The sequence below is a fragment of the Biomphalaria glabrata genome, chromosome 3 (assembly GCF_947242115.1).
Source record: "Biomphalaria glabrata chromosome 3, xgBioGlab47.1, whole genome shotgun sequence".
Lineage (NCBI taxonomy): Eukaryota > Metazoa > Mollusca > Gastropoda > Planorbidae > Biomphalaria > Biomphalaria glabrata.
Genome location: NC_074713.1, coordinates 33,422,315 through 33,443,204, shown reverse-complemented (window position 1 = coordinate 33,443,204; position 20,890 = coordinate 33,422,315). Strand labels below are relative to the sequence as shown.

The 20,890-nt window shown below is 34.8% G+C and overlaps 1 protein-coding gene and 1 long non-coding RNA gene across 5 annotated transcripts in view; one reads left to right on the top strand and one right to left on the bottom strand.

The window, feature by feature from the left end:
- Positions 1 to 4,770, top strand: part of LOC106065290 (vasodilator-stimulated phosphoprotein-like) — a 28,565-nt gene extending 23,795 nt beyond the window's left edge. For all 3 annotated transcript variants that reach the window (XM_056024633.1, XM_056024632.1, XM_056024631.1), the window contains exons 10-11: positions 1,052 to 1,200; positions 1,426 to 4,770. In XM_056024633.1, coding sequence (XP_055880608.1) covers positions 1,052 to 1,200; positions 1,426 to 1,454 — 178 coding nt within the window. In that variant the 3' untranslated portion in view covers positions 1,455 to 4,770. The remainder of the gene's footprint in view (positions 1 to 1,051; positions 1,201 to 1,425) is intronic.
- LOC129925250 (uncharacterized) overlaps positions 3,075 to 20,890 on the bottom strand; it is a 30,848-nt gene continuing 13,032 nt past the window's right edge. The window contains exons 2-3 of one of the 2 annotated variants that reach the window (XR_008777078.1): positions 11,381 to 12,644; positions 3,075 to 6,167 (exon numbers count right to left, since the gene is read on the bottom strand). This is a non-coding gene — a long non-coding RNA (uncharacterized LOC129925250). Of the gene's footprint in view, positions 6,168 to 10,973; positions 12,645 to 20,890 lie in introns of those variants that run through there. The other variant, XR_008777077.1, reaches the window with a different exon arrangement.

Here is a 20,890-nt window from a genome sequence, read left to right as displayed (position 1 = left end):
AGTCAGTGACTAAGTATTGTGTAACTGTGTGAGTGCACCAGTCATTGACTAAGTATTGTATAACTGTGTGAGTGCACCAGTCAGTGACTAAGTATTGTGTAACTGTGTGAGTGCACCAGTCAGTGACTAATTATTGTGTGAGTGCACCAGTCAGTGACTAAGTATTGTGTAACTGTGTGAGTGCACCAATCAGTGACTAAGTATTGTGTAACTGTGTGAGTGAACCAATCAGTGACTAAGTATTGTGTAACTGTGTGAGGGAACCAATCAGTGACTAAGTATTGTGTAACTGTGTAGACATAACTTGTGTCAACTTATTTATTGCTAAGACTGTTCCACAAAAGGTCAGTAGGCACTGTTAGTTCTATCTTCTGTATTTGGGATATCTCTTTGTCAGTCTCATTTCTAGATGTGTGGGAATGTATTTTATGTCTGTTTAGTGTTAGATTATGTAGTTTTGTGTGGGTTGCACTAGATTTGACCATCTTGGATCTCTTAACTATTACATTATTCTGCAGCCTAAAACTTTATTTTGTCTAGAACGTTTAGTGGCAGTTGGAAGAGAATTAAATACATTGAATAGAACAAACCTATTTGGGCTCTTATGTTCAGCTATATCTTAAATAAATGTTCATATGAGTTGGAAGCCTTCACAAATATTTGCATTTGAAGTTCCCACCAAACTTGTCTTAAGCAGTTTTGTGAAATGTGTGCCCTTGATAGCTTCAGAAATACAGCTAGACATTACTCCACAACTTTGCTAAAAAATAAACAATAAATTCTTTCTTTTGAATTCCTTTTTTTCCACTCTGAATAGATCAGTTTATGAATTTGCAAGCTGAATTAAGGATTTGTAATAAACATTTTCCAAATAATAGACAAAAAGGTTGTTGAATTTTAATCTTAACGAGGCAGGTCACTGCAAATAGGCCAATTTAATAACTCTGATAGAAACTGAAACCAGCTAAGATTTGCAGGAGAATGCATGAGTGATATCTTTTTGTTACTACAGAATACCCCTAGATAAACTCATTACATGCATGCATTTCAGGAGAATTCCTTCTCCAAGTGGCCAGGACACCCCAAGTCTAGCCAATGATAGTGCTACCCCATTGAGTGGAGAAATGGAAACACTGAAACAGGAGTTGTTGGCAGAAATGAGAAAAGAAATAAATAAAATGAAAAATGACATAATAGAAGGTAATTCTGTAGGTGTAATTTGTATAGTGTTTATAACTCTGCGGATGTAGAAATAATGAATTTAATGAACTTACCAGGCAAAATATGATTAGGATTTTAATTATGGTACACAAATTCTATTAGTGTAGAAATTAACTTGCATGCTTCTCAAATTTTGACAAATATTGATGTCTCTTTCTGATTTAATGATATTACATTGATTGACATAATGTTCTTCATCAACAGCTATACGACTTGAACTAGGACAGAGATAACATGGAAGCATGATCTGCTAACAACGAGTTTCTTTTTGTTGCCAACTCTGCATCAACAGAGATAATCAAACAGCCTTGTTTGCACACCTATTCAATGTTGTAACATGGCAATTCATTGGGACTGGGGTTTTGCCTGTTTTTTTTTAATTTTTTATTGTCACTTTAGAAAATTCAATGAAAAACTAAAAGGTCGACTTATTGGACAACTTGAACTTAGTGAAGCTTTAGTGATAATGTGCTGAACTAGTTGACACTTGAACTTTTTGTTCAATGAGGTCAGATGGGAAGAAACAGAATATCATTGGTTCATGTTGGCTATAGCCCTTCTCAAGTAACTCTATGCTATTTAGATTACATTCATATTAATGGTCAACTTAATATTATTTAATACTTTATTGGTTTAGATTTAGGCTAGAAATAAATTATTTTACGCTCAAAACTCAATAGAGATGTAGAGGTAACAATAGATTATGATTTTTTGTTTGTCCACATGTTTTCTTGTTATACCAAGCAAAGACCATGTATAAAGAGAAACCAGAAGAAAAATGATTCTTTGGCTTGTAACAATGTTTTTGTATTGAGACTTGCACCATCAGCCAACCAACCAATTCTTACGTTACCTTCCACAATAGATTCAACTTTTATTTTCATGAAATTTTTGACATCATCTGCTTTTAATAGGATATTTTTACATAGCCAATCAAAGCTTGCCATCTGTCATTGAAATATTAAGTTAACATCCACTCCCCACCCAACATACTTTTTTAATTATGGATAAAATTCTTAGGAGGAATTAATAACATTTTGTTTTAACAATATATTGCCAACTTGAATACTGGGAAAAATGTAGAATTGTTAACATGAAATCTTTATATGATGATGTTTGATCAAGTTTTACAAATTGTCAACATTTTTTTTGTACAAGTTTTTTTTTTTTTTTTTTTTTTTTTTTTTTTTTTTTTTTGTAAAACATTTTTTTTAGAGATTGTATCTCTCTTTATATTTTCATTCTACAAAAACTCCAGAAGTCATTTTATAATTTTAGAGTACATTTTTTAAATTTAAACATTTCTGTATATTTCTTGTTGATGTTATGGTACATTCAATCAAAATCAATCATTGGACACATAGGTCAGTGCATTTTACATATTTCCCTTGCCAAATGGAAATTTCTATTGTTTTGAATCTCTAACATAGAAGAATGGAATAATTAGATAAAGCCATCATTGTTTTTGACTAATCATCAATTCTTTGCATAATAATAAATTTAATCCTAAACATCCCTTACAGTGCAAACTCTGGTATTACCCAGTGAAGTTTGAAATGCTATGTGTTAAACATGCAGTTCTCACATACTTGTGTAACAATGACCTACCTATAATCTTCCTTGGTTTTAATCATGAATGAAATCTTTCTGAAAACTTCCAAAACAGTATTTCAAACCTTTTCATTCACTTTGCCTGACCCGAATGCACAGCTTGTGGTGATTCATTAGAGTCCTCACATCATATAGATTTTGCTCAACTTCCTGACTTCAAAAGGAAACAAGTATTGATCAAGGACTTTGACTACCATGCTAAGTATTTGGGTTATAAAATATCTTACTATGTAATGTTACAATTTATTTCTTTTTTTTTTTTTTGTTTCTGAGATTTTTTGTGTGAAAGTAAGTGAACAAATGCTGTTCAATGACTTGAATTGCACAGATGAAACCAACTCCTGTTGCTAAATGGTCTAGATTGAATTGAATCTTTGCTGTACTGGTATACATGTAAGAATGATTATAATTTTTGTGGTTTGTTTATTCTGAATCAAAAAGGCATTATGAAGACTTTTTTTTTTAAAGTGTCCCTTTCATAAATGAATCTATTCATTTCTTCTCTTTGTTTCCTGGTTATCACTAGATAAAGATTTCAGTTTTTAAGTTTTTCCCTTTTGAGACTTAAATTCAGTTAAGTGAAGTGGCTCTCACATCTTGAAAGTTTGGACTTCTAACATGATATTTTGTTCTAAATGATCAATATGCTAATTATAAACTAAAAATTTTTAATGATTAATTCAAGGTACCGTATCTGAAAAACAATACAGCCACTGAGATTTTTAAAAAAATTAAAATAAGGCTCTTGGCATCCTTTAAATTTAATTTCTCATCATTCTGGGTTTTATTTCAACCTATCAGTTTGATTTTTAGTTTCTGGGTCCAAATTGTTTCATGTACAATGAGACATTTGTTTTTGTTTAAATGAATCTATCCACCAAGTGCACTATGTACAGCACTGAAATAATTAAGGTCTTAGTACATTTTAAATTTACTTTGTCAAATGTCTTGAGCTGTCTTAGTTTTCATTATTTGTCTTGTTGAGGTTATAATTGAAATAGTCTAAGGACAGATTCCCAAAGATCTTATTGTAAAGTCAGTCTGTACAAAATCCCTAAATGGTGAATCATTTTTAAAATAGCTCCATTAAATATTTTCTAATTTGAATCTTTTTTCTTTTTTCCATTAACCCTCAATTTGATCAAAAACAAAATAATACAAGATGATTGTAAACTGTTTAACATAGGGTATATACTGCACCAATCTAAATTGTGGCAAAAAGCCATACTTATATTGAAAATCAAGAGCTGAGGTATTATGGTTTGAAAGAGTAGACTACACTGGAATAACACAGCTGTATGCTTTTAGGAACAGTTCAATAATGAAAAGATCTGTTTCATTGGTAAGATACAATATATAAACAATAGTTTTTAACAAGCAATACTATGGATGGAGATTTTTTCAATTGAGTACATCTGTGGTTTTCTAGTGTAGTCTTAATTGGAATATGTACATGACATGTTGGTTTTGACATTTGTACTGTATACAGTATGTGGTTTCAAGTTTGATATTTGTACTGTATACGGTATGTGGTTTCAAGTTTGACATTTGTACTGTATACAGTATGTGGTTTCAAGTTTGACATTTGTACTGTATACAGTATGTGGTTTCAAGTTTGACATTTGTACTGTATACAGTATGTGGTTTCAAGTTTGACATTTGTTGAAACTCAAAGAAAAGAATGGAACTTGTAGTGAATGTAAATAGTGTACTTACACCTGTGCAGATTCTTGTGATGACTATTCTATGAGTGTTGTATTTTATACATACTTTTTTTTTTGCTTGTTTTCTGTTGCTTATATTTGTTTTGTTTTTTTACTACATTGCGCTATGACACTATTTAATACAGTAATACTTTTCAGGCAATTGCTAACATTTTCTGTTTATTCTAATGAATGATAATGAGCTACGTAACAAATAAATGGTTCAATCAACAAATGGTTTTCCTCGTCACTTTCTGTGCCAGTGAAATCAGCCTAAGCTTCTAGTGTTCAATTAGGAGTCTAGTAGTCATTGGAAGGATGTTCACAAAACTATAGAATTAATGCTATATACCACAGAAGACATTGTTAAAACTTGCATTGTAGTATGGAAGATTACAAGAAAAAATCATTATTTAAAATTCTTTTTCAAGGTGAATTTCTATGAAAGCAAATCTCTAAATAGGTAACTTTTGTATACTAAAGCATTAATAGTATTTTGATTATTTAGTTGGGGACAGTAATCTTTAATCCTTAACATTTTTTTCATATTGTTATAAACCTGGTGGTGGCACAGAAGGGGGTAGTAGTGTGAGTGTAGTCAGCCGACGCAAATCGCCCCAGGCCAGCGCTAGACGAGCGGTCAACCGTGACGAGTTACGACGATCGGCCGAGACGAGTGTCAACAAGAGGGTTCGGGAAGAATCGCCGTTGTGAACAGAGCTCATTAGCGTCACGAGAGTTGTAGTCATCTGACCACCTAGAAACGTCGAGCGGCGTTCTGTCCGGTTCTAGAAGGCCAGTAGGGACCCTATATAAAGAGCGGAGGTGTCGCAGTCAGGACGGTTCAGAAAGCGGGTTCACGGCAGGGGTTCAGAGCCCGGTTCACTACAGTCCGGTCGACTACAGCACAGTTCAGCGGTGTGGTTCTGTACGGAGCATTACGACGGTTCAGTGCGGAGTACTGTCAAGTACAGTTGAGACGACTGGCGTCTTGATCTTGGTCTGCGATCGAGTCCGACACAACGAGCCTAGTGTGTGAAGTCAGTCCTGAACTGTTGAACCCAGTGCAAGCCCGGAACGAGACGGAGAGGCCAGTGCAAGAGTTGATATGGCGGAACGGTGTTATCGGAGAGATATTTGTACAGTGTACGTGTTGCCAATTGTACAGTATTGGCTGTTATTTATTCAACTATTAAAGTGTTGCGTTACTTTGGAGCACTGAGTTGTCAAGTTCTTTAAGTTGGTGGTGTAAGGTGCAGTTTGCAGAGAGCCTGGATAGTGAGATCCGTAACAATATCTTTCCCTGGTCACATTTTTAAGTTCCTTTTAAAAGACTTTCTGTTCCTATGTCTCTCCTACTGCTCAGACGTTGTTTTTTTTAAGTAAAGTCTTACAAATCAAAATAAATACAACTATGGTAGAATTATCACAAACTCCTATAGAGATATAATTGTTAAAAAAAAGAATGACATATTTTGATTAAAGATTTATTTTTGTTTCATTACCATTACTAATAATTTCACACTTGAACATTGTCTCTCCTTCATGGCATCCCAGCTGTAGCTTACCTACCTACTACCTTGTTGAATGTCCTCAGTAGTAGCTTGCTGCTAGTGGAGTTTTAAATGAATTCTGAAGACAAAAAAGACCATGATACAATCAATTAATCTATAAAATCATGTGTCCCTGTTTAATATATATTGTTATAAACCTGGTGGTGGCACAGATGGGGGTAGTGGTGTGAGTGTAGTCAGTCGACGTAAATCGCCCCAGGCCAGCGCTAGACGAGCGGTCAACCGTGACGAGTTACGACGGTCAGCCGAGACGAGTGTCAACACGAAGTTTCAGGAAGGATCGACGTCGTGAACAGAGCTCAGGAGCGTCACGAGAGTTGTAGTCATCTGACCACCTAGAAACGTCGAGGGGCGTTCTGTCCGGTTCGAGAAGGCCAGTATGGACCCTATATAAGAGCGGAGGTGTCGCAGTCAAGACGGTTCAGAAAGGAGGTTCACGACAAGAGTTCAGAACACGGTCGAATACAGCACAGTTCAGCGGTGTGGTTCTGTACGGAGCATTACGACGGTTCAGGTCGGAGTACTATCAAGTACAGTTGAGACGAACGGCGTCTTGATCTTGGTCTGTGATCGAGTCCGACACAACGAGCCTAGTGTGTGAAGTCAGTCCTGAACTGTTGAACCCAGTGCAAGCCCGGAACGAGACGGAGAGGCCAGTGCAAGAGTTGAAACGGCGGTACAGTGTACGTGTTGCCAATTGTACAGTATTGGCTGTTATTTATTCAACTATTAAAGTGTTACGTTACTTTGGAGCCCTGAGTTGTCAAGTTCTTAAAGTTTGTGGTGTATGGTGCAGTTTGCAGAGAGCCTGGATAGTGAGATTCGTAACAATATGTTATGGAATGTTTAGCATTTATATATATATTTTTTTTTAATAATGTGCTTAAAAATGTATGAATACATGCACCAAGCATTTTTTTTTACAAAGACTTGTTAATAGAAATGAAACTTTCCATTATAAATGCATATTAAATACATAGCAGCAATGGTAGCAGATTTTTTTTTACTTTGTCTTTGAGTGGATTAGTTAACATGTTATACCGGTATTCATTAACTACCTCTGTTGATAAGCTGTGCAGGTATATCCCCCTTTTATTTGTTAAGTCAATCACAATAACATTGAGTTCATAATTAGGTGACCACATTAAGTCTGAAGGGATGGACATAATGTAAACATGTTGACACTGTCTCGAGGTCATGCCTTATGACAAAATTGAGTTTGTTTACTTGAAGATACCATAAATCTGGACTGGTAACCAGTTTACTTACTTGGGAGATGAATTTCCTTATTTATAGATTTCCTTTCATAGAGAAATTCCCCTTAAAAGTTGTCAAAGAATTTTAAATGATTTTTTCTTGTAATCTTCCATACAAAAATGCTGCAAGTTCTTCAGTTTTAACAAATTCCTCTGTGGTATATATACGTTAATAGTAACTTTGCAACTGGGTGTATGTAAACATGAGAAGTTACTGCCCCTCATTCTTAATCTTTGAAATTGAAGACATTGCCATTATTATTATTTACAGAAAACAATTTAATGATCTGAATAGTTTTATATCAGACTCTTAATAAAGAGTTAAATTTGTGTAATGACATGCATACTCAGTATCATGAGCTTAGCCAGAATTGGGGGGGGGGGGGGGCTTTCCCTCCTCCGAGGAAAAAAAATATGTATGTATGTGTGTACATAATCTTTATTACATTCTGAACCTAATTTTTTTGAAGACATTTTTTCTGCCCTAGAATAGGTTCTTCCAGGAGTTAGTGGAAAAATTGTAGACATAGATAGCAAGGTGGTCTGGGGGAGCGCTAGGAGCCCCTTCGCCAAAAACTATTTCTGGTATTGAAAGCCAAAAAAATGCATTTTCCTGCTATTAAAAAGTTTTATTTCAAAAATCTAATGTGCTATTCTTACTTACTTAAACCCTCCCGCGCATTTGCCGTCAAGCTGTTTCCACAAAAATCTGTAACTGGTAATGTCTGAAGCCTTTTCCCACATGCTCTGAGGACCTCCATGAATGTGTGGCGCCAAGTTGTACTAAGATGTCAATGCAACTCGTATTATGCATAAATCATTTTGTCGGAGAACATGTCCCGAAAACGCTCTGTCACAATCTTACTAAGGGGTCGCCTCTCAGTTCGGCATAGGATTTCCTTGATTTAGACCCGATCTCTATAACTGACTCCTAAAATCTGTCTTAGCCACATTTAGTGTTTTTCAATTTCGGCAGATGACTATTCACTGCACTTTATTAATGGAGACCCGCCACTGGTAGAAATGTGTAACCTCTCTTGAATACGCTCTTGAAATCAGGTGACTGTAGTTTGCTTTAATTTAATTTTATATCAAAAAGGGAAGTTTCATCGTCAAAATCATCTGTTGAGGGGTTTTAAACTAAAAAATCTCGAGTTATTTTTTTTTTTAAATTCAAAACCCCATTTAGCTACGGTCGTAGAATTTGGTAACTGTAGTTTGCTTTAGAATAATATTGAAGATTGAAGTTTTCCACCTCAAAACGCTCTGTACGGGGATTTTAAACTCAAAACCATCTGGATAGGTTTTAAAAAGCCATCTGTAGGAGAGGGGTTTAAACTCAAAACCCCCAATTGGCTTGGCTACGCTCAAAAATTTTTAGTGTGTAATTTGCTTTTTTTATATTGAAGAGGTACTTTTTAGCATCAAACACCTCTGAAGGGGGATTTAAACTCAAAACCCCTTTGGCTACGCTCATAGATTTTAGAGTGTGTAATTTGCTTTTTTTATATTGAAGAGATATTTTTTTTAGCTTCAAACTCCATTGGAGGGGAGTTTAAAACACCTTTGACTACACTCATAGAATTTTGAGTGTATAATTTGCTTTGTTTTTAATATTGTTACGAATCTCACTATCCAGGCTCTCTGCAAACTGCACCATACACCACCAACTTAAAGAACTTGACAACTCAGGGCTCCAAAATAACGTAAAGGTTTAATGTCCATAAATAACAGCCAATACTGTACAATTGGCAGCACGTAGAACAGTACAAATAGCTCTGCGATAACAAATATCTCTCCGATAACACCGTTCCGCCGTATCAACTCTTGCACTGGCCTCTCCGTCTCGTTCCGGGCTTGCACTGGGTTCAACAGTTCAGGACTGACTTCACACACTAGGCTCGTTGTGTCGGACTCGATCACAGACCAAGATCAAGACGCCGTTCGTCTCAACTGTACTTGATAGTACTCCGCACTGAACCGTCGTAATGCTCCGTACAGAACCACACCGCTGAACTGTGCTGTAGTCGACCGTGTTCTGAACTCCCGTCGTGAACCCGCTTTCTCAACCTTGCTGTATTGAGCCCCTTTTCTCGACCGTCTTGACTGCGACACTCCGCTCTTTATATAGGGTCCCAACTGGCCTTCTCGAACCGGACAGAACGCCCCTCGACGTTTCTAGGTGGTCAGATGACTATAACTCTCGTGACGCTCCTGAGCTCTGTTCACGTCGGCGATCCTTCCCGAACTGTCCTGTTGACGCTCGACTCGGCTGACAGTCGTAACTCGTCACGCTTGACCGCTCGTCTAGCGCTGGCCTGGGGCGAATTGCGTCGGCTGACTGCACTCACACCACTACCCCCATCTGTGCCACCACCAGGTTTATAACAATATTAAAGAGGTATTTTTTACCTTCAAACATCGCTGAAGTGGTGTTTAAACTTAAAACTGAGTCAAAACCAATTTAGATAAGCTCATAACATTTGAGTTCGTAATTTTCTTTTTTTTTTTTTTTCATATTGTAGAGGTATTTTTAGCTTCAAACCCTACTTGAAAAAAAAAAAAGGGAAAAAAAAAAGGGGGGGGGGGAAAACTCAAAACCCATTTGGCTACACTCATAGAATTTTGAGTGTGTAATTTGCTTTTTTATATTGAAGAGGGGGTTATCATAAATTTTGGAGGGGGTTTTAAAATAAAAATCTTCCTTAACTGTGCTCTTGGAAATTGGAGATTGTCGTTTGCATTTTTTTTGTTTTGTTTTATAGAAGAGGGAGATTTAACTGCTAAAACCCCCGGTAGGGGGTTTTAAATTCAAAACCCCCTAGTAGGGTTTTTTAAACTCAAAACCCCCTGGTAGGGGTTTTAAATTCAAAACCCCCTTGGCTGTGCTGTGGCAAGTGAGGGTTTAATATTAAAATCTCACCTAAAATAAACAAAATCAAAGCAAAACATCAGTTACTAAATTCTGATCCCAGCCCTCCGGGGGGGGGGGGGGTTTGGGGTTTGAACCCCGACCCCCCCCCTGGCTTTGCCCAAGCTCAGTATATTTGTAGAATGTAGGCAGGCTTAAATTGTAATTTAGAACAGTCTGTGCAAGCTAAAATGATATGATCTAGTACAGCCAACTTGAATGTCCTTTCTGTTGAAAGTGCTACTAGCATGGACTCATCCAAATGGCTTGTATTTCAATGAATATGGTTTATTCTTCTTTCATTGGAATTTGGTCATATCCTCTTGAGAGATCCAATTACAATACCTCTAGTCAACTCGTGGAAACTAAAACCTAAAACATGGGCTCAAAAAAACAGAAATTTGACAGTTGATGTATATCGTCCTGGAAAAGAATGACTACTTATTGGCCACACTGAGAAAACTCTGGTTTGACCGTTTGAAAATATATTTTTTTCAAAGTATAAAAAAAAGAAAGAAAAAATTAATTTGGCTAGACAACAAGAAAATATGTATCTTGATATGACTATGTCTTTGGGTATTTCTACGTTTACATTATATTATTCAAGAGTTCAATAAATTAATGTTCGGGAATATTTAGGGAATCTGAGCTTGTTGTTTTCCTACTCTCTAAGCCATACAAGACAACTGAATCCTGGTGAAAATGTAACAATGCTTTAATGCATCACTGCAAAAGGAACTAGGGAACATGACTTGATTAAAATATATCCTTAAATATTCCTTATAGATCCTAACTAATCACTTAGTAAAACATGCATGTCAAGGGTACATGTGTTCTCTTTGTATATTATATATATATCTTGATTAAAGCGCTCCCAGGGAGGTCAATACAATCGCTACAAAGACATTCTCAAAAGCTTCTTCAAGGAGTGCGATATCGATATTGACATTCATGGCTGGGAAGCACTAGCTCTCGATCGCTCCTCATGGCGTGAAGCTGTGAGTCTTGAGATTTGAAGCAAGAAGAGTGGCCAGGGTGAAAGAGCGCCGAACCAACAGAGAGCTGAGAGAAGAAGCAGGCCTATCTGCAACTGACCTAACTTACCCATGCCACGTATGCGGCCGGCTTTTTAAAGCTAGGTTTGGATCTTGCAGTCATCTTCGAGTCCATAGGATTTGAGAAATGTGCTCATTTCAATCACAAAGGAGGAGCTCTATGTATACATATATATATCTTAAGATTTCCAGTTTATTTTCATCCTTATCAGTTTGTGCCTTCTTTGAATAATCTTTCCTGTCTTATGAACCTTTTCTTAGGGTCAGACAATCTGTTCAATTTGGATGAGGCATGTTTCAGGAAGAGAGATGAAATTTCTACTAGCTGAGTGAGGGTCCACTGGTTCAATTGACTAGTTGAAGACGATTAATGACAACAGTGGAAATAAAGCTTGTAAACTTGCTTACTGTTTATAAATCACCACAGTTTCTCTAGAATTACTTGTTAGAATTCAATTCACAAAATTACATAGCTATACACAAAATCTTTAGATTATAAAAAGACAGCTCTAGTATAATTTGCATTTCAGCTTGCACCTCATTGGAGACACTCTCAATTTTACACCCTTTAAAGTCGTGTAGTTTTAATACTTCCTGCTCTTGCAAAAGGAGTGTTCACATAAGCACATCTTATGCTAAAGTTATGTCTGGGATAGGAAGATCTATTAGCATTACATCTTAAAAAAAATGTTGGACTAATTTATTCTTTAGGTTCAACATCTCTCTGTTTTTTCCTTGCTTATATCCCTCACAGAGTTTTGTACTAGCCCAAGTTTCTGTTTCCAGTCTCCAGCTGCTCTGTCATTTCATTGAAACATTGCAAGTCATCACTGACTTTTTTCACCAAGTTTTTTCCTACTACTGTGTGCTAAGAGTTGCATTTAGTGGCCAAGGTTTTTGTTGATCAAAGTTTTCTTCTACTCTCAGATGATCAGCCACACTTTGTTCTTACAATACTCTAGATGTGTATCTTAGCTACTGGCAGTTTACACTGACAATCCTTTTAAGATTTCTTCATGTTATCAATGTCCTAGTTGATTTACTGAGGCTTAGATCCTCTCATGCGGTTCAGTGCATTGGGTAAGAAATTATTTCCATTGAGCTACATTCTCAGCATCATCCTATCTGGTAATCAGCTTTTATTTCTTCTACAGTCACCGTTGAAAACTTTTTTATTGTTTACATGTACAGTGTGCTGAGCTAAATGTATGGTCTACTTGAGGTATCTTACAAGATTTCATGCTTCATTCTTTACAAGCCTAATCTCTCACTTCAGACAAGAGTTTACTTCTGCACAATTCATAAACACAATTCTGAAAGACAAAAAAAAAAAAAGTATGTGAACTGGAACTTTGAAAATATTCTATTAGTCACATTGTCGCTACCTGGTTTTTCGTGTAGGTGTAGCGGCGTGGGTACGTCCGTGTGATGTAGGTACCTCTTCTGGTACGGCTGTAACACACCTCTTAGCGATGTACTTTATTAGACGCACTAGATTTGCAAGTGCGCAACATTACTAATATACTAAAGTCTCCAATGACACATATAGAATTACTGGTGAACACAGTGGTAGCAGACGTGGAATTTATTATGTATATAGATAAATTACAGAAAATACTGGCGACTTCAGCCGTCACAAAATATACACCAATGAATACTGGCTGTTCATGCCATGTGGAATAAGTAGTCACATCTATGAAATGTTCAAAATACAAGTCCAAAGAAAACTCTCAAGTTAACATTAAATCAAATTCATTAATATTCATTCATATTACAGACAGAGAAAATCGTACATCCACTCTCTGCTGGAGTTCTTCACTAACTAACTTTTACCCTTATTTCAGAGTCCTTTAACTTATTCACATAACTTCGTGCTTGCCCGCACGGAATGTTACAATAGGTGACTGAGTGTCACTTCATGTCACAGAGGTTCTAAAACTGGACTGTGACATACGCCCCACACTCCAAAAAGATTTTTGACCAAAAATCTTTGACAAATATATTTTACATTAATACCACTGTACAAATATATATGAGCTTAGTCCAATATTCTATCAAGTGCTGTAAGTTCACCCCAATTGCTCATATCATCTTATATAATCTTAGTAATTATGTATAACATCATATAAATTACTGAGTCCAAAAAATCATTTATATACTTAATTCACTGAGAGCAAAATCACTGAAATGTAACATTAATTGTAATGAAAAGTACCTCCATCAAGTGTTAACAAACTTTATGCATACATTTGTACTTAAAAAAATATTTGTACATGCAATCACATGCTAATGAATATAAAAAAGAGAAAAATATACAAGTTATTCCACATCCAATGTTTTACTATAATTGTAGATGCACAACATTATCAATGTGTATCATTTGACACACTGAGTAAATTTACTCAAAATGATTACAGAAAAAAATTTCATATTTATTTACAACTGTGATGTGCTGTGTCAAAATATTATCCTAAGTTTTGTCATCATCAAGAAAAATAAAAAAAAAGTTTTCAGATACATGTCAATCCAGTTCAAGGTTGACCTTGCATAAGACTACTATAAATAGTCTGAGTGTAGTATTGAAGTACAATAGTAAACAAATTTCCATGTTTACAAACATTCATTGTAGTATTCAGGTGTGTAAAAAATTTTAGACAATATTTACATCTGTGAGTTGTTATGAAAAAAAAGATTCAGGTCACCAGTTCAAGTAGTTCACTGTTGTTTACATCTCATTGTTTACATTGCTGTGCACAATCAGTAATGAAATACAATATATACACACAGAATAAACACATCTGGTATTTGTCATATTACAAGTTGACAATAAAATGCAATGAGTAGAAAATAGATGATCTGTTATTGATCATAAGCATAAATGTCATCATGACCCAAAAGAAAAGTGTAACAATAAAGTGTCATGACCTATTTGCAAAATGTGTAGAATGTTAATTTGACTAAGTTGACTACTACTGCTTGTTTCTAAGTGTTTTGTACTGCTTATTTACTCTATCAGAATGTCCTGGCTAATGTGTTTAATGTCATTATTTTCACTTGTTTCATTTTCATGTATTATGTATCTGGATAAAAAGTCAGCTATTACATTTTCATGTCCTGGAATGCTTTCTAAATCAAATTTGTAATCTGAGAGAATGAGTGTCCATCTGTTTATCCTGTCATTTTTTAGATCTTTTCTTTTTAGTGCCAGTAATGGTTTGTGATCACACTTAATGCTAAAAAATCTACCTAACAAGTAATTCTTTAGTTTTACAACTGACCATACAATGGCTAATAATTCTTTCTCAATCACTGAGTATTTTTTTTCTGTTTCAGACAGTGTTCTACTGATGTGTACTATTGGCTTAAAAAATGACTCTCTTTGCTGTAGTAAGCATGCCCCAATACCAGTGTTGGAGGCATCAGTGTATAGTGATAGTGTTGATGTTGGGTCAATACTGGCTAATTCTAGTTTCTCATTAAATTTATCTTTTAAGTTTTTTAATGCTAGTCTACTTTTTTCATCTATACAAATTGTGTTTCCATGCTTCTTTTTAGTAAATTCAACAAGGGGCTCAATTATCTGTGCATAATTTGGAATAAACTTTCTATAAAAGTTGCAAAGTCCTAATAATGATCTCATGTCTTTCTTAGTCCTAGGTTCTTTTATGTTTTTAATCTTTGTTAGGTTTGTTTCAGTGGGTGTAATTTTGTCATTGGTAATGCAATATCCTAAGAATTGGATTTCAGGCTTAGCTAGGTTTAATTTCTTGGGGGCTAATGTCATGTTGTGTGTTCTTAGTCTTGAAAATATTTGCTCTAGTACATGAATGTGTTCCTGTTGTGGGTTGGTGAAAACACAAATGTCATCTACATAAGACAATACATTATTTATGCCTTCTAATAGTTTTGACATGCATTTCTGAAATGTTGCTGTACTATTTATTAAGCCGAATGGCATGACATTCCAGACATAGATACCTTCTAGGCCTGGCATAGTGCACTTGAATGCTGTATATTCCTTAGAGTCAGGGTCCATTTTAATCTGCCAGAAGCCTCTGTTTAAGTCCATTGTTGTGAATAGGGATGATTTACTTAAAGTTGTAATTATGCTGTCAGTGTCTGGTAGGGGTTCTGGGTCTATGACTGTGCATTTATTTATTTCTCTAAAGTCACAGCAGATTCTTACTCCACTGTCTTTCTTTTTTACAATGACCATGGGTGATGCATATTTACATGTTTCTGATCTCTCTATCTTCCCATCTTTAATTAAGTTGGTCATTTCTGTTCTAACTAAGTCCTCATATGCTTTGGGGATACTATAGGCTTTTGTCTTAGTTGGTAGTGCTTTGTTGAGTTTTATTGTGTGTTCTATCAGATTGGTACATCCTAGCTTTTGTGTAATTACATCACTATATTTAACTGTCAAGTTCTGTAACATATCATTTTCAATGTTTGGACTACTGTTGTGTGTGGTGTTTATGGTGCTTACTATATGTTCTTGTATGTTGTGTTTGGTTTCTAGATCAGGTTCAATTATGTCTGTGTCAGTTATTTGTCTCTTATGCAATTTTACAAGTTTGTCAATATTGAGTTTGCATTCTCTACCATCTTTATCAATGATGTACACTTTGTTATTAATTCTCTCTATAACTTTAAATGGTCCCTCATTCTTATCTTTACAGTGTTTGTTTTCTATCTTAACAAAAACTTGGTCACCTACATTTAGTGTTCTTAGTTTTCTATTTCTGTTTTTTATTTTCCTATGCCTTTCTAAATTTTTGTCCATGTTTATCTCTGCTAGTTTTATTCCTTGTCTAAGCTGTTGTTTGGTCTGAATTATCCAAGGATGGTACTGTTCTATGTTTTCTAAGTCTAACATGTTGTCAGCCCATAATTCTAACGGTCCTTTAGGTTTTCTGTTAAATACAAGCTCATAGGGGCTGAATTTGGTGGTTTCATGGATGCTAGTGTTGTAGGCAAATATGGCATAACTAAGAGTCTGGTCCCAGGTGCTCATTGAGTCTCTTTCTAGCTTATATATCATCTGTTTTACAGTTCTGTTCCATTTTTCTATTACTCCATTTCCCTGTGGTGAGTAGATAGTGCTATGGACTAGGCGGATGTTAGTCATTTCTGCAAATGCTTGGTTAAGGTGGGACTTAAAGTTTGATGCATTGTCTGACAGTAACTTATTAGGGAATCCAAATTTAAGAAAAAGTGTTTTTAAGCAATTACATATGTCAATAGCCTTTATATCTTTTAGAGGAAATGCCTCTGCCCATCTAGTGGACATGTCAATGATACCCAGAATATATTTATTCCCTTTACTGCTGGTTGTTAGGGGTCCCATTATGTCCATAGCAATTTTGTCCCAAAAATGGTGAGATTTATCTGATTTTTCTAATGGGGCTCTAGTCACTGTTTTTTGTTTGGCACATTCTGTGCAACTGTTTACATAGTTCTTAATGTCCTTTCCCATCTTTGGCCAGAAGAATTTGTTGGCTATCTTAGCATATACTTTCTTTTTTCCTAAGTGTCCTGCTGTGGGGTCATCATGTGCCATATTTAATATTTTAGCTCTTAAAGTTTTAGGGATCAGGATTTGAAGTCTAGTACAGTTTTCTTTCCTGTTATATCTAATGGCTAAGTTGTTTATTTCTATATGGTGGTTATTTAAATTTATCTTGTTATAATCTTTGCTTAAGAGGTCTTGTATTGTGGTGTCATTTTTCTGCATATCTATTAGTTCCTCCCTAGTTATGCCTATTTCATTGAGTAATACAGTGGGGCATTCTATTTCTGGTGTTATTTTTTTATGTGATCTGGTTTGAGCTAATAGTGCCTCATGTTTAAATAGGGAATATTTTTGTCTATCTTCCGCCCATTGCATAACTTCTTCTAGTGTTGGATCTTTTACACCATCTACATTGCCTATTATTAGATCTTGTGCTGGGGTGTCCATGACTATGGCTTCTAGTTCTCCTGTAATCCAGGGTGATTCTATTAGGACTTTAGCGGTCTTGCAAATATCGAATTTTTGTATATTTGCATAGGTCACTTTTACTGTATCTTCTAGATACTGTCCTGGTTCGACTAAAGAGGCTTTAACTATTATTGCCGTGGCTCCACTGTCCCGAATTGATCCTACTTCTTTAGAATTAACATAGGATGGAAAGACTTTTATTTTGGACTTATTTGCTTGCATGTAGGCTACATTTTCCTCTCTATGGGTGTTGGTGTTATTGCCACTGTTGTTTCTATTGTTTCCTCTATTGTAGTTGTTTGGGTGGTTGCTTGTGTGGTAGTTATATTGGTCCCTTCTAGATTGCCTGTTTCTGTTATAGCTATTGTGTTGGTAACTGTTTGCAAAACTTCTTCTTTCATTGGGACTTGCACTCTGGTGTAGTCTATGTGGTCTATTATTGTAATTATTGTTGTTTTGTTTGTAGCTGTTTGGGTTGTAGAAACTAGTGTAGCTTCTGTATCTGTAATTGTTATTGTAGTTTATAGGAGCTTTGCATTGGTTTTTTACATGACCTTTTCTCCCACAATTGAAACAAGTCTTGGTGTTGGACCATTTGAATTTGTCATTGTTGTTGTTGTTGAATGTTGTTGCTGTGGCTACTAGTTGGTGTAGGTCTCTTTTGTCAATCGTGTGTCCAGGGTGACTGTCTTTAAATAGATTTAGATTCGTTATCAGTTCAGTCTCTGTCTTGATCTTCTTTTCTTTGAGGAACGTAAATACTAAGTCTGTCACGTTGTTGAGGACATTGTCAATAAGTAGCATGTCTAGGATTTGTGTCGGGTCTTTGATGTCACATTTTGCTAGCTCTAACCATTTTATCATGTTAGTCCTCATGTCGAATATTATTCTGTTGAAGTCCCCATCTTTTTTCAATTTAGTGTCCCTAAACAGCTTACGATAAAAGTCTGAATTTTTTCCAAAGTGTTCTAATAATCTAGTCTTTACTGCTGCATAGTCTTTCTTTTGGTCTATTGTTAGAGTGGAAATGATGTTGAGGGGTTCTCCCGACAAATTTGCTAGTAGGTGTTTGGCCATGTCCTCATTGTTAAGACTATAGGTTGAGGCTATATGCTCAAATTGGACTAAATAGTTTTCAAGTGTTTCATCTTTTGCATTATATTTGTGGAATTTGGAGATGAGTGGCTTTGTTGTAGACTGTTGGGTATTAATGTTGGAATTTGTTTTGGCAGCTTCTAGTTTAGCTAACTCTACTTTGTCTTGGCTTTCTCTTTGTTTAGTTTCTAGTTCTTTTAATGTTTTCTGATGAGCTCTTTCAGCAGCTCTTTCTTCCCTATCTTTATCCTTTTCTATTCTATCTTTTTCTTTTTCCTCCCTATCTCTTTCTTCCCTTTCTTTCTTTTCTATTTTTGCTAGCTCTCTTTCTATGAATTCCCTCTTTTTATCCCCCTCTAGTTCCATGACTTTCACTAGCTCTAGAATTTTGTCATAGGAAGACATGTTTAATGCTTTGTGTAGTTAATTAAGTGAGAAAGGAATGTACTGTGTTATACTTGTCAATACAGTGTGTGTCAATTATTTAATATGTGTATATTACAATAATATAAAAAATTCAATCAATGGTTACAATGTAATGAAAGAATGTAATGAAAATTGTCCAATGTATAGATCTAGATCAAAATTTACTCAGTTACTCAATTATAAACTATTCAAATTCAATATTCACAAATATCAATATATGTTATGGCGGAAAACAGATTGAGCTTTCAACATTCTACTTTTAGGACCATTTTTTTGACTAATTTCAAATTAGCTATTATTGACATATTATATATCAATTTTATTGCCCAAGAATAGAGGAATTCAAAAAAAATAAAATCAGAAGCAACAGACAATTATTTAACTTGAAAAAATGAGGTCAAACACACTTACCCCTAATAATGAAAAATTCATCACTCACAGAAGATATGTCTAAAAATCCATGAATTTCACAAATTCACAGTATTATTAACAGAAAAATGTGTCACAAAGTAAAATATTTTTATAGAACATTTGAAAAAAACAATAAAAACTAGTTTCTTAAAACATTTATGCCTATTAATTAGCCTCCCCAGACCCCACCCCCTCCGTAAAAAAAAATGGTTGCAAATGATACTTTATAATCATCCTGAAAAACAAAACCAGTATCAGTTTTGACATATTATATATCAGTTTTAATGCCCAAGAACAGAGGAATCCAAATATGGTTCATTCATTATCATCAGACAAGTATTAGACCATAAAAAATGAGATCAAACACACTAACCCCTAATAATGAAAAATCCATCATTCACAGAGGGTATGTCCAATATTCCATGAATTTTACAAATTCACAATATTATTTGCAGAAAACTATGTCACAAAGTAAAGTATATTTATAGACCATTTGAAAAAACAAACAAACAATTTTTAAAAATATTTATAACTAATAAATTAGCCCTCCCCCCTCGCCCCACCCTACCATAAAAAGTCTTTTTTTTTTTTCTTATATCTTCATGTTTTAACAAACTAATATCAATTTTAGATAAAGTTTATAGATGTATAATTTTAGACTAGAAAAGATCTTATATTAAATGAAATATTATCAAGATTTAGATCTCTTCTAGTTCTTGATCAATTTTTAGATCTAGGTCTAGACTACTATACTCTGACTCTAGTCTAGGCTTATAGATATTAGTTTAGTCCTAATAATAGGTTTTGCATAGTACATGATGTATTCTGTTTACTATCTCATATGATCTCAATTTTTGTATTTGTTGTAATTGTTGCTGAGAAAAGAAATAAAAACAACTTTTATTTGGTTTATAGATTCTATGTGTTTGTTGTTATTTTTAACTATGTCCATAAACCATAAGTAGATCTATATTTAGTCTCTATCCTACACAGCTAATAGTTTTTAAAAAATTATTTAATCTTTCTAGATCTAGTAATGTATTAGATTTATGCCTAGATTTAGATCTTTAAAAGGAAAAAAAAAAAAGTGTTTTTGCCGATATATCTACATTCTAGCTCTATCATCTAGATCTATTAATCTAGAACTACCAAGTATCCTACCTACTTGAATCTCTTCTCTATAGTATAATCGACTAGATCTAGATTTTTTCCACTTTAAGTAGTTTAAGATGTAGATCTAGAATTCTAGATTTAGAGATCTAATTAAGCCCTAAATTTATAAGCTCCTATGAATTATATTTAGATATAAAATCTTAGATTTAATCTACATTTAGACTTAGACAAGATTCTAGATCTACACGTGTACATCGCAGTTGCTGGATCTAGAAATGACTAGATTTAGAATAAATTAGATCTCATATTTTTTCAATGTTAAAATCTAGTTTTAAGTCTATGAATAATATTTAGATGTAGAGATATATTTAGACTTAGGCTAGGGTCTTGATCCAAGCGTGTGGCCCGTGTACATCGCTACTTGACTATCTACTTAAATCTACTAGAAATGACTTGATTTAGATCTAAATCATCTAAAAGAATTTTTCCACGTTAAAATCTACTGATATAGACTCTAGTCCTAATTATATA